Raw genomic sequence first — 15,140 nt, 5'->3', positions numbered from 1 at the left:
TGCTTTCCTGATGGTGCTGTTGCTGTGTTTCATGTGCAAAAAACAACTCATACTGTGAATGACTGAGACTTCACAAGGTGTGTGTGATGCAAAATTATGTTCGTTATGTCAAGCACATTCTATCAGACGTGGTGGAAGTTTTCTAATATAAAAGCTGAGGGTTGCATTCGTTCCCCTGGTGCACTTTCTAAGCACACATTCACAGAGACATTAAAATCCTGTGTCACTCACAATGGCTTTCTTACTGCTCAAAGTAAATTTCATTCTCCTCTATATTGTAGATTTAATAGCAGCTCTTCTCTGAGTGTGTTATTTCTTTTTGTATTATATAGTCGGTCGTATTGTGGATTTTCCTGCTCATTTGAAACAATAAAAGTTTAATGTGCAGTGTAGAGATAATCTAATGTTAGCCTTGCAGCTCCATCTACAACTAAGCTGCACGAACATCAGTTTATTAACATATTAACACTCACATTTACATATCATTGCCTACGCAGTATTCAGCCATGAACAAAAAAAGGTTAAGGTTGTAAACCTTGAAATAGACTGTTATACAACAATTTTCATTGGAGAAATCAATAAGGATAGACGTCTTGTATTTTAAAAGGAAGCGACAGTTTGAATGTCTTGATGAATTTTGTTTCATACAAAACATGCCTCTGTTCTCAAGATGTTAACTGATGGACTGGAGTGGTGTGGATTACTTGTGGATGATTGTGACGTAATTATCAGCTGTTTGGACTCTCATTCTGACGGCACCCATTCACTGCAGAGCATCCATTGGTGAGCAAGTGAAGGAATGCTACATTTCTCCAAATCAGATGAAGAAACAAACTCATCTACATATTTGCATGGTGTCATGGTGAACTATTCCTTTAAAATCTGCTGTCATGCGCCTCAGCAGATGGCTGTGTTCTCTGAATTCTAATGTTGCAGCTCAAGGTGGATGTTCAGGCTCTGTTGACCGACACAGTCATGGTCACTTTGTTAGTCTGACCCTGGTTTGTCTGGGCTCATTTTGTTAGGTGAGGTTGTAGGATTGTAGCAGTCTCTCATGAGCAGTGACGCACTCAGGTAGACAAGATCTTCTCTGCGTCATGCGCTCTGTGCTGCCCTCAAATTAGTGCAGTGACTCACGACACGCACCGAGGTTCCTCTCCATCTGACCAGTCTGTCTGTGTGTGTGTGTGTGTGTGTGTGTGTGTCGACATGCAGCTCCAGGCTGACAACAGATTGGTTCCCTATTGTTGTTACAACATCCCCCCGGCATACTGATACAAATGCAGAAATCCGCTCACATTATTATTTATTTTTTTAAACACTAATACTAGTTATTTTTAATTTTATCAAGGGTTTGACAACCAATACAGAATTGATTTTTTTAATATTTTACAAATAATGGTTAATTCATTATCATTTATGTTAATGTATCATTATTTAAAAATAAACAAAAAATGTATAGCACTTGTTAAGCTACATTAACTTCATTTACAAAACAATTATATTTAAATTTTTAATTTATCTTCATTAATAATATATGAAGTTATACTGAATTACACAAAATAGTGCTAGTATTTAAACAAATTAACATTAACTAAGATTAATAAATGCTGTAAAAGTACTGCTCATTGTTTAGCTACTGCATTAATGGTTAAAAACAGGTCAACGTATATATAAAAAAAAAAAAAAAAAAAAAAAAAGGAAATATATATATATATATATATATATATATGTTTTTTTTTTATCAATGGACCAATCAGATGAATCTGGAAGAGGGTCAGATATCTCAAATCAATCGAATGTTTACAGTTGCAACTTTACCAAACAAGTAAAAAAATCTAACACAACTGTGTGGAATGAGAGTTAATGTACCCATAAACATGCCTTCTGTTAAATTATGCTGATATCAGTTGAGCTGTTTTTCACACAAGAAGAGTGTGTTCTGTGTGAACATGCCACATGTGGCCTCTTATGAGACAGGAGAGAGGAAAGAAAGGTTCAATGAAGTCAGACACTGGAAACGGTCCAAATGTCACCCAGACATCTGTCTGGAGGCTTACAGCAGGAACACACTTTATTTGCATTGACTGCTCAAGCTGTGGCACCTGACAGCCTTACAGAGATGTGACACTTCCTGTCCATACAAAGCAACACGATTAAGCTTCGCACAAACCGTTTCGCTTTTATTGCATTTTCCTTTTAAAGGAATAGTTCAGACTAAAATGAACATTTGCAGATAATGTACTTACCCTCAGGCCATCCAAGATGTACAGTAGATGAGCTCATGGATGCACTGCAGTGAATGGGTGCCGTCAGAATGAGAATCAAAACTGCTGATAAAAACATCACAAGTAGTCCACCACAAGTAATCCACTAAACTCCAGTGCATTAATTAATGCTTGTAAAAAAAAACATTTCTTCTTGTTAAAATACAAGTTCATAGTCCATAATAACACTTCCTCCAGGGAAAAAGTCCATCCTCTCTCATATTCTTTCATATCAAAATCCACCAACATATTTGTTTAGAACTATTTTGGACTGTTTTCTCTGCATGATATATATACATATTTTCCCTCCTGATTCAGACAAGACAACTTTTTCACTGCCGAAAGCAATATAATGGATAGAGGACTCTTACAAACACACAGCTTTTCATTTCACAAGACATTAATAGCTGGACTGGGGTGATGTTGATTACTTGTGAATTATTGTGATGTTCTTATCAGCTGTTTGGACTCTCATTCTGACGGCACCCATTCACTGCAGAGCATCCAAATGGTGAGCAATTTATGTGATGCTACATTTCTCCAAATCTGATGAAGAAACAAACTCATCTACATCTTAGACTGCTTGAGAGTGAGTACATTTTCAACAAATATTCATTGAAAACCAACAACCTTTTTCAATTTGAATCGGTGAACACAGCAAAATGGACGGAATAATAGATTGAACACAAGCAAATCTTACCAGTGCACTTTTTAAGGCTTCCTGGCCGCTTTCCATGCATACCCAGCTTGCATCCAAAGTTCTCCTCCCAGAACTCAGCGAACCACACGTTTCTTCTGTTGTTGGACAGCGAGCGGCTCCGGAAGTAGCGATCGAACGCTGAGGAGAGAGAGGTGAAGAAAACAAGAAGATAAGCATCTGAAAGAATGACACACATTTGTGTCAGTGAAGTGGCAGAGCATGAGCAAATCCTCGCCGGTATTCCTGTCTGGATGTCTGCATCTAATCCCTGTCCCCACAGACACAATTATACAATGTGTTCTGACAAAAGTGCTCTAATTGGTGGGTCTATTCCCGAACTGGTGCCTGCAGGCCTGAGAGCCGGCGCTTGAGGGACAGCGCTATGATTACTTGAGTGCAGACAACGACCAGAAGGAGGCTTGGATGGATATGGTATTATTTGTCAGACCATGATGCTAATTGTTCGCAATGCTTGTGTGACACCATTGGAGAGCAGGAAAAAATATCTCCACTAAGTCCGAGCAATGCAATCTAGAGAAGATCAGATGCACACTAACTAAACTCCTAAACTGCAATGCAAGTAAATCAGTTCTCTATGATTGTTGACTTCTGAACAGGAAAGTAAATGAACTTCATGTAATGGTGGACTAATAGCAGGAATTTATATAGAGAGAGCCACTTTTTGATATTGAGATGACTAAGATTTTTGTCAAGTAGACATGAACTGACAAAGGAATAAAATAAAATAAAGTTTTTCATAACTAGAAAGAAATATGCAACATTCAAATTTGTATGTCTTGCCATAACTTAAGGCTTTATTTCTTACAGTTTGGTGATCATTGAAACTGGTTCTAAATAGTAATCATTTTGTTTATTTCTGTTACTAAAACTTTTTGAACAATTGTCACATATGCACTACAGTTTAAAAGTTTGGGCATTTATAAAGTTACAAAATATTTATATTTGAAATAATGTAGTTCTTTTGAACTGAAAAAAAGTATCACGGTTTTCACAAAAAAGTAATAAGCAGCACGACTATTTTCAACATTGTTAATAAGCAATGTTTGCTAGCAGCAAATCAGCTTATTAGAATGATTTCTGAAGGATCATGTGACACTGAAGACTGGAGTTATGATGCTGAAAATTCAGCTTTGCATCACAGGAATTAATTACATTTTAAGCACATCCAAATTGGAAACATTTATTTTAAATTTAAATAATATTTCAAAGTTTTTCATGGTTTTCCTGTATTTTCGAGCAAATAAATGCAGCCTTGGTGAAAAAAAAAAAAAAAGTAGTTTTTAGTCTTAGTCTTTAGTTACAGTTACATTTTCACATGCACATACCCTCCACCGTGGCACGTTTGGGCAGGATGGTAATGGCTCCTTCTGCCACTCTCTCCTGCTGAATGACCGGTGAGATCTTGGAGCCCCAGCTGTCAGACCCCACCCACAGGAAATGACCCGTCTGGTCGCTCCTCTTGGCAGCATCCAGCACTCGTCTGCAGACATAAACAATGATACATCAGCTTCAAACAACAGAACACACCGCCAGCACATCCATCTCTCACGCCTGACGCCATGCTGTATCTTATCTGCGGTTCAGATAAATGTACGTCAGGAGCTTCTGACGTCTGTTTGACTGATATTCAAATAAAGACGCTCTCGATCCTCACTCATGGCAGAGACTCAGATGGGCCCTGGAGATCTAAAGCTGGGATTTCAATGGTGAGCCTTGAGAAGGTCCTGTCCAGCTGTCCATTTATCACTCATGTATTGTGTATATATTTTATTGAGAGAGATTTGAGAGAGGGGACAGGAGCGCTGTCACGCTGCTAGCACATTCCGTCACTGTCAAACATGACTGAAGCAACTGGAAAGAGCGAAAGTAACTGAGGATTATGACTTACCATTTTTTCACTGAAGGCCACATCCAAAACATGACATTTTGGAAACCAATGTGTAATGGAAAGGTCTGATGTAGCATCAAAGTAAACGCTTATCATCTATTAAATAAAAATCTACATATAATATAAAAAAGAGAGATTTTTTGTTTGTTTGTTTGTTTGAATATATACAATAATTTTTTAACCCAATGGTCATTTTTTTGTAGTCAGATCAATTATTCAAGAAAGACATTCAGCTGATCATTTGTTATTTCTTTTTGAATTGTAGTTATTCTAATATTTTTTATGTATTTTTATTTTATTTTATTGTAGTTAAACCTAGTTGTTAATTTAGGTTATATTTTTACAAACCATTTGATTAGTTGAATCAGTTAATTGATATACTATTGTTTATACATACATTGTATTAGTTTAATTAATAATTAAGTAATTTAATAGTTACAAATGTAATTAATTGAATTAGCATTTTCAGTTATTATTTAAATTTTAGTTAAAGTTTTAGTATTTTTGTCACTGTTATTTTTACTAGTTTTTCAGTGTCTTTATAGTTTTAATTCATTTTCCATTTTAGTTTTAGTTATTTTAGTACATTTTTATTACAAATAACAAAAACAAAATTAAAATAATATTTTATATGCTTTGAAAAAACATTTGCCAACTCAAATCAATGTTATTTTAGTTTTACTGTAATATTATTATAGTTTATATTTAAAATTAGTTTTTTCTGTTTTTTTTTTTTAACTTTAATTAAGTTTATAAATAATTCAAGTAAAATAATTATGATTAATAAAATGTCTTTAATCATGAAAAATATAGTTTTTGAATTCACAGTGGGAACTAGTTAGTCTGTCCTTAGTCAATCTGTTAATAAACCATTGATTTACTTCTTAACTATAAAAGTCTACATAACATGAGAATGAGGTCAGTTTAGCATTTTCCTCCGGGGTCTATAAATAAATACTGTATTGCACAGCAGCTGTTATATCAACATACATAGATGGCAGGAAAGCCAATGTTTTCGAGTCAGTTCAGAGCCAAATCTCAGAGCACAGAGCATCACCTTGGGGACTCGCTCAGGAAAGACCAGCGCAAGTTTGAAGACGCGGAGGAAATTAAAGCATCCCTCCCTCCAGGCTCAGAGTGCCTCGCTTTACATCCTCACCAGCATTTTTAATTAGTTTCCTTCTGTATGAAGGTGCAGTAAAGTTGGACGATATACAGGTGGCAACAGAGATAAAGGCGGGAGCTGAGCAAAGGCTGCTGGGAGGGATGGTACTTTAGGAGAAATGCGTTAATGAGTCTGTTGTAGCTGTTCCTCCTCTCTTCCACGCTCTATATCACTGGCTGTGTGCAGAATAGCATGCTGCTATATTAATATGCCTGCTTTTTTTTTTTTTTTTAAGTAAACTTTCTGCATTCCACAGTGCAATGCAAGTGAGTCAGGGTTTTACTTAAAGGGTTAGTTCACCCGATTCGTCCATCTTCTACTCACCCTCGAAGCAACCTAGATGTATTCTGACTTTCCTCTTTCAGAATAATCCAATCAAAGTTATACAAAAAAATGTCCTTGCTCTTCCAAGCCTTTCAATGGGGTAAGCGGGTGTTTGTTGTCAGCAGTTCAGAAGACATGAAATAAAGTGAGCACATCCAATAAAATGTCCCTCACATGGCTCCGGGGGGTGAATAAAAGCCCCCTGTAGCGAATCAATGCATTTTTGTAAGATAAATATCCAGATTTCAAACGTAATAAACACCTTTTTTCTCACTTCTGCTGACTGTGGGGAACCTGAAGACGTGAGAAATGCACTGCAAATAAAATTCTTTATTTGTTTGCGTTGTGAGCATTTGCAGCACCTGCTGTGTTTTCTGAAATTGCAGCGCGTGGAGCTCTCTCAGCCACCGTAGATTCAGCTGCTTTAGTTGTTATGTTTAAAGAACAGTAGGCAGTTTAAAGTATACTGTATATACTACACAGTGTTCATTATGCAAGTATTATATTCTGAACACAGCCAGCTTGCTTTCTACTTCCTCTTTCCTTTCTTCCTCAAGACAATGATAAAAGGTTTCTCAGCTAGATCTTTAAGAGAGCAGTGAACAGTTAGACAGGAAATGTCTTTCAAGAACAGAAAGGCGAGACCTGATATCGTCCTCGTTTGCGAACATGATGATGGCCCGGGCGCTCGGGGTCTCCAGGAGGCGGCCGATGATCTTGTCGAATTCCCCAGGCCTCGGCTCCCGAGGAATCTTCAGAGACTGTGCGATACACACGCCACCTAGACAGAGACAGAGACGGAGAATTAGGCTTTGTTCAGTCTGCACAAAAAATCACATTTGTTTTCCAAATCCAGCCATTTACAAGTGATGTGTCGGGACTGTTTATTCAGACGGTGTAGTCTAAATGTACACTGTTTGCCAGAACAAAGACAGATGATAATTCTATCAATCATGTACATTCCCTTTGGGTGGGTGGGGGTGGGGCAATAATAATAATAAAATAAATAATAAAAAATAATTTATTCATTTATTGGACAAGGATGCATTCAACAGATCAAAAAATGACATTGAAGACATTTTTAATGTTACAAAAGATTTATTTTTCGGTAAATTATGTTCTTTTTAAATTTTGAATTATCAAAGTGTCCTGAAAAAGCAACATCATCTCAATAATAAATGCAAATAAGCATATTTAAATATTATTATTGATGTTATTATACATTAAATCTTTCAACATTATTATAAATTACAATTGTATTTATTTATAATATTGTAAAACTGAAAAATAATAATTGTCATAAGCATATTTTAACAATCCTATGTATGTATGTATGTATGTATGTATGTATTTTTTTATTTTTTTATTGTCTTTTATTTATTTATTTTATTTTTATTATTATATTTATCAAAGTGACAGCAAAGTAATGGCTGCTGAAAATCCAGCTTTGCATCAAAGGAAAAAAATACATTTTACAACATATTCAAATTGAAAACAGTTATTTTAAATTTGTATAATATTTCTTCCGTGTTTTTAATCAAATAAATGCAGACTTGGTGGGCAGAAGAGGCTTCTTTCCAACCTGAAATCTATGAATGGCAGTATATTTTAATCTGAGTTAAGGTTAACCAATAAAACCCACACATATAATACATTTAAAAAGTAAAATAATCAGAAAACAAGCAAAAAATGAGAGTACCAATATCAATACCGAATTTCATATAGAAAAAATACACAAGTAATGGTACTTCTGCTGCCTGTTTGAAGGTCTTGTAGTTAGTCCGTCAAAATGACTTGAACATTTACAACCGACTGCTGTTGTGGACATAAAAGAAGTTCTTTCCATCAAGCTCCATCATTCAAATCTCGTCTCCAGGTGCTTGACATCATTTATTCAAACCTAACACGACAGACTTACAAAAATCAGGCCTTGACAGGCCATATTGAGGTAGACAGGGTCATATTTCATATTTAATGTAAGCTGTAATATCTAAGCCTACGTCCCTTTGAGAGCTCGATTATACCATTAACGTCCTGAACGGGGGTGAATGATGGACTTCCTCCTGTAATCTCCTCCTGTTACAGTCCATTTAATGAGTGCCAGCGTTTTCCTCAGCGAGCCGTGTCGCTGTATGCCAAACCAGTGCGGCTTCTTATATGTTCTGTCACAATGACAAATACTAATTAGCCTTAATTAATGCCTCTCACAATGGTAATCACCAATCTGTTGCGTTCATGCCCTCCTCCGATCCATGATGATTGTGAGTTTATGGAGTGCGATATTTGCTTGAAGCTACACTACGGAGGAAACAGTTATTTAGCCCATTAGCTGCCATTTCCGAACATGTAGAAGAGCCTTTTCTGTGACTTTTTTGGCCACAAATGGTATTTGTTCAAGTTTATGCTACAGTACATTAAAGCCAGACTCTGATGCTATGAAAATTTTTTAGCAAAGATGCATTAAATTGTTTAAAAGTGAGAGTAAAGACAGCATTGGAATGATTTCTGAAGGATCATGTGCCACTTAAGACTTGAGTAATGATGCTGAAAATTCAGCTTTTCATCACAGGAATAAAGTAAACTTTATAATATATTCATATAGAAAATATTTCACAATGTTACTGTTTTTTTTTCTTATTAAGCTCATTTCCTAGATTACGTATACTATGTTTCTTGCGATTCTAAGAAGAAAAAAAGTTGGATTTATGAGATATGGAATCTTAATATCAACTAGACATAAACCCGCAATTGTGAGTTTTTGATCAAATAAATGCATCTTTAGTAAACATAACAGACTTTTATCAAAAACATTTAAAAAATGACAACCGCCTTGAACTGTAGTGTATCTAACATAGTAATATTTGTAAAATACACACCTAACAAATTATATTTACAAATCTTAATTAGCTCACTGCAACATGATCAAAACCCTTTTGTCACACTATAACACTGCCTGCTGGGAAAAATAGCTAGCTACAAGAAAAGCTACACTGTTCTGAAAACAGCTAAGCTACTGTCACGCTACCGAACCAATGTATCGGGGCACAGAGCAGGTCTTTCTAAATCACTGATGTCTTTCCAAATCTCTTTCCAAATGCAGAATGAGGCTTTTATGCACCATAAATGGGAGAACATCAAAAGGCCAATGAATTAGCATTCCAGAGCTTGGTAGCTTTTCAACACACCAAATTCCTTGTGCATTCTGTGCCTTTCCATTTATTCGGCGTTCAATAGCAGAAACAGTAGTCTTTGTGCTGTGCAAGGACACATATTCAGCTAAACGGTGAGGAAGAGAAACATGGCTTTACTGAAGCTCATAAATGGATTGCATGAGCAGACATAAGCATTGCAGCATGTTGCAGGGAATGAGCTGGTAGAGCTTGGGCTTGAGCAGTAAGAAAAGTCCGCCTACTGGTGACTAATGCATGTGCCCTAAGTGTCAAGCTCGAGAAATTAGTCACTACATAATTAATATGCATGAACGACTGCATTAAAATATACCCTGTTTATTTGTAGTTCTGAAAGAACAGAAAGAATAACTGTGAAGCCATCATGCACTCACTCAAAACTTTCAAAACAATACTTGAAGTGCACAGTGACTTCTCTAATTGTTTAAAGCAGCAGTTTGAAGTAATTTAAGCAGCTCGTCTCATAATAGAATGATCCCTCCTATATCAGAGACATGACGAGCTCCAGCGTCTCTGCTAATCTTTAATGATTGGATTTCACTGCTTTATGAATCATGAATTAATTAATTGTATCCAGCCTCGCATTTCGCCCCTCAAACACACACATGGGCTGGCTAATGCTGTCATTTATTTCTATTGCTGGGAAACTGAACATTTTCCTAAGTGAAGCGATTCACGTTGGGTAATTAACTTTCTGTTTGATAGCCGTTTGGTTTCGAGACTATTTACATTCTATACAAAATTTATTTTTATATCAATTTTACATCAATTTATCTTTTGAAATATAGCATTTTTGCCTGCTTTTCAACCCCTAAAATGATTCACATATAAATCAACATTTCTAAATTGTAGATAAAGATTAACTCAATGAGTCTTACAAGAAAATACTATTAGTCTCTTTTTAAATATTTGAATTATGAGATGAAGGCAGAATTACGAGAAAAATTTAACTTTGAGATGCAAAGTCAATTATGAGATAAAGTCGTAATTATGAGATCAAATCAGAGTTATGAAAAGTAGACTCAGAATTAATAGATAAATGACTTATTATTAGTAATAATAGTGGTTGGAATTATGATATATATAGTCATTATTATGAGAAATAATAAATTTGGATTTATAAGATATAAAGTATTTTATGAAAAAAGTCAGAATTACATAACAGAATTATGTAAAAATACATTTGGAATTATTAGATACAAATTCAACTTCAAAATTTCACATTGAATTAAATTTGTTACTTGCCATTTTTATTTTATTATTTGTGAAATTTACTAGCAATTTCTGAGTGAAGACAGTTTTTAAATAATTCTTAATGTACTTTTTGGAAAATCCAGTGAATTAAATGCTCAAATACCCAAAATAGTGACACTAATATTATAAAACAGACCAAGCTCAGAAACCAGGGCAGGAAGTGTCACTAAAACTGTCAATGAAGTTGATTTATTGTCAGTGACTCTGGTGGGGATGCAAATTGAGCCTTTTAAGTGAAATGCAAACAAGAAAATCACAAACATTCATTTGGGCTCGAGTCATGACACATATGCTTAATGGAGATTTGATTCATTCCACATTAGTGCCTGTGTGACAAAGCATGTTTCAGGGCGGTAATGGCAAAGAACTCAGCAGCACAATCCTTATTACTGTGGCTTATTACACCATCCATTAAGCGACAAAAGTGTGTTTCCTCGTGTAGAGAAATTTAGGACCACTGAGGTGGTGGAAACCTCACCTGAATTTGTCCCCTGAGAGGTTTTCCACCCTTTCTGAAGGGCCAAATATCGTGCAAAGCCAATAACGCTCAATAAAACTCAAGCATTAGAATGGCGGTTTTAAAATGCCCAAATTTAATGCTTAATATCTCACGTGTAGTATTGTTTCCCTATGGCGCTGACCTCCTCCGCTCTCTGCATGAGGTGATTCGGTCGTCAGTTCCCTCAAACATCAAATGTGGGAGCGTTTCTCACTCATGAAAGCAGCACAGAAGCTTCGGGAGCCTGTTTATTCAACATCTCCACCCACACACGCATCACAAAGGTGTTCGAATACAACCCGCATCCACCCACACGCGCGTGCCTGACGCCATGCATTTCACACTACATATTTACTGCCATACGCTGCCGCTCCACACGACCCAGTGCTGAAGGATGTAAAATGCATGAAGAACATGACAATAATTTTGATGCAGAACATTTCTGTACACTAATGCAGGACTAAAATGGGTTGAGTAAAGACCTCAATCGTTTGGACTGAACCAGACATAGTCTGGTTATTATGAGATATAGATAAGACAATGATGAAAAAGTAAGTCTGAACTATGATCTGAAAAGTTATTATTATAATAAATACATTTTAATTGAGATTTAAAGAAAATTTTAATAAATTTATAATTATGATGACGTAATTTTGGAATTATGAGATATAAAGTCATAATTATGATATCTAAAGTCATAATTGTAAGAAATAAATGGAGACTTATGAGATTTAAAGAGAATAATGAGAAATAAATGATGAGATATCAAATCATAATTTTGAGATTATATCAGTTATGAGAAATAGAATTATGAGATGTATAGTAAAGTCATAATCGCGAGAAAAAGAAATCTGAATTATGAGTTACAAAATTAATTATGAAAAAAAAATTATAATAATAAAATATAATGTTACAATTATGAAAAACAAACTTGGAATTGTGAGATATAAAGAACTGCCCTGTTTGATAGTTGTAAAAAAAAACTGCTTGTATACCAACAAAATGAACCAAACTTTGACATCAAACACACTTGATCTGGAGTTGTGAAAGCACCTAAGTCTTTGCATCAGCATGAGTTAGAGTGCCATTCCCTTCGCCCATAAAAATACTCTTAGTGCTTCTTTCTACACTCCATCGTGGCTTTAAAAAAAGACAAGTTTGTGTTTTCCAGCCCAGAGGCACATTGGAAATGGTGCAGCGGAATGGGGCATCTGGTAGAAATGAGCCTTAGACAACAGAAAGGGACATACAGCTCTTCACTCGGGCTTGGTGGACCATGTCTAATTGGATTCTGAGAACAGGATTTTGGTGATTCAGTACAGTAACTTCTCTCCTAAAATGCTGCCTAAACAACTCAACTGAACTGATACTTACTCTTGTTTTTAAGGGAAAAGTATTGAGGTAATGCTGAGGTCATGCTTACTGAGTCGCAGCGGTAACTGATACACCCACCAGAGGCTTCATCTATAGCACGGATCAATTGCCTTCAGGCTTTTAGGGAGTTACACTGGAATCTGAAGCGAGAGAAGTGACCGACAGTGGATTCCCAGTCATTACGGTCTCAGGGTCAGATGTCTACCGTAAATCCCAGTAATAAATCCTTTTGTCCCATCTGCTTTGTTCTACAAACCGTCCTTTTTTTTCCAGTGTTGTGCACACTTATCAGTGAGTCTGAGGGATTTGTTTTGTCTGAGGAGTTCGACAGACTGTTTCTGACTGTATGAAAAGCAAACCTGTGATGTTCCGCTCTCACAGAAAAATCTCATTTCCTTGCGTGAATCCTAATCAAGTTTCCAACTATTAAAGCAGGCTTAGACTTGTCTGCAAACCAAATAAGAAACAAGCAGACAGAAAGATAATATAAGCACCCAACTAGACATTTTCAATCGCACAAATACTTAACATTTGTCAGTAGAAATTATTAAATCTAAAGATTCCTGACAAATTGACTTTTGAATCAGTTCACAATAACAACAGGAATCATACTGAACTGGTTCTCAAGGTCAAATCACTGACTCACTGGACAGATTAATATCGACTTAAGCTACTGCATGGCTTATGAAGACTTTTAGGATATTTTGTGGTGCCTTTGCTTGGAATGAACGTGTTCTTCAAAATGTCTCATTTTAAACAAGAATCACACAATTAATACATAAATAAAATTTGCAACACACAAATAATCAACATTTTGTCTTTTAAAGGTATAGTTTAATAGGTATATTCTGGGAATTGTCTTCAATACGGGTTAATTTAATGACAACTGGGGTCCAAATGAATTTTTTTTTCTGAAGCCATAAAGCAGTTTAGCAACAGTATAAGTCCAAAAACCAGTCTTGAAATTGACTCTACCTCTTGAACCGTAACTTTGCAATCATCCATTTAAATCAGTGCACGAAAACAATATGAATCAGACATGATCTTCTCAAAGTCAACTCAAAGTACGGTTCACTGAAAAGAAAGTTTATAGGTATATAGTGACTAAAGATTTTGTTTTGTTCCTCACACAAAGCTATCGCATGGCTTATAAAGGCTTGTAGGATATTTTGATGTTGCCTTTGCATCATTTTTGAAACCTGAAAGCTTCAAATGTCTCCTTTTGAATGACAAAGGTGAGTAAACCAAGTGAACCATTACTTTAAACACAAAAACAAATTACTAATAAGATTAATCCATTAAATCCACTAGAAAACACACACAAAAAATGACAAGAATCATCAACATGCATCTCAATCTGGTCTGATTGAATCTAAGACCAGAAAAAATGCAACAAAACGACATCTGTATGATTTCACTCCCAAAACTGAATCACTTCACTTACAAGATATTAAAAATTCATCTCTATTATGACGGAATAACCATGCATAACCCCTGCTGGTGCACAACTGAATATAATTGAATATAAAGTGAGAATATTTCCTTTTCAGTGCATATAATAAGACTGCAGTGGTTGTGAAAGTGCCGTAACAGAAAGGAAAGAATATGTCAGTTGATTAGCATTGAAACTAAGTTCTTCCTCTTCTATCTACAACGCTCTCTACCATATGCTGATTTTTGGGGTGTAGATTTTGCTGCTCTGTTAGTCACACTATGCAATTCAAATATTGACATTTTTAAAGCACGTAGTATTCTGTCAGGCTTGCAGTATGAGCTCTGATGAGACTGATTAATGAAGAGAATAAGAAAGTGGGAAATTATGTTACATATCATTTAGCAGATGCATTCGCTGAGTGACTTATAATACACAAAACCTCGGAGCGATTGGTCATGATTCATTACAAGCCCTGCATTACTGTTAGCACTGGGTAATAATGTCAGTTCTCTAAATATGTATAACTACCAGACAACCAGACAAAAGTAAGAGTTCTTTGCTAAAGGTACAATTTAAAGAAGGCAAGAAAAAAACATTTAGGTTTATTCTTTAAGTATGCATTGTTTTTTTTTTTACAATTGATTTAAGTGCTCTGACTAAATAAGTGTCTCAACAGAATGAAACGCTTCATTATATATTTAATAGGCCAAGAACACTGTTAAAAATAATCACAGATTGAGAAAAAAAACAGCTTCAGGACTTTGAGGTTTCTCAATTTATGTACAAAAAAAATGTTGCATCAACTGATCAACTTAAATTGGTGTCTGTACTTTCAGCAAAAAAGTTTTTTTTTTTTTTAAACTTGTGATTCCAAGTTCAATAAGCTTGCATTTTAAAGCGAACCTATTATGCCCCTTTTTTACAAGATTTAATATTGGTCTTGGTCTTGGGTGTCCCCAAAATGTGTCTTTGAAGTTTCAGCCCAAAATACTCAACATATAATTTATTATAACAGCTGGAAAATG

General features: G+C 35.5%; 1 protein-coding gene across 1 annotated transcript in view; it reads right to left on the bottom strand.

Moving 5' to 3' along the window:
• The window catches only part of LOC132105499 (metabotropic glutamate receptor 8-like), a 174,649-nt gene that overhangs the window by 44,380 nt on the left and 115,129 nt on the right, over positions 1–15,140 (bottom strand). The window contains exons 4-6 of the mRNA XM_059510652.1: positions 7,011–7,146; positions 4,314–4,468; positions 2,968–3,105 (exon numbers count right to left, since the gene is read on the bottom strand). Coding sequence (XP_059366635.1) covers positions 2,968–3,105; positions 4,314–4,468; positions 7,011–7,146 — 429 coding nt within the window. The remainder of the gene's footprint in view (positions 1–2,967; positions 3,106–4,313; positions 4,469–7,010; positions 7,147–15,140) is intronic.

Source organism: Carassius carassius, chromosome 26, assembly GCF_963082965.1.
Source record: "Carassius carassius chromosome 26, fCarCar2.1, whole genome shotgun sequence".
In the NCBI taxonomy this organism is placed as follows: domain Eukaryota; kingdom Metazoa; phylum Chordata; class Actinopteri; order Cypriniformes; family Cyprinidae; genus Carassius; species Carassius carassius.
This window is presented reverse-complemented; position numbering and strand designations above follow the sequence as displayed.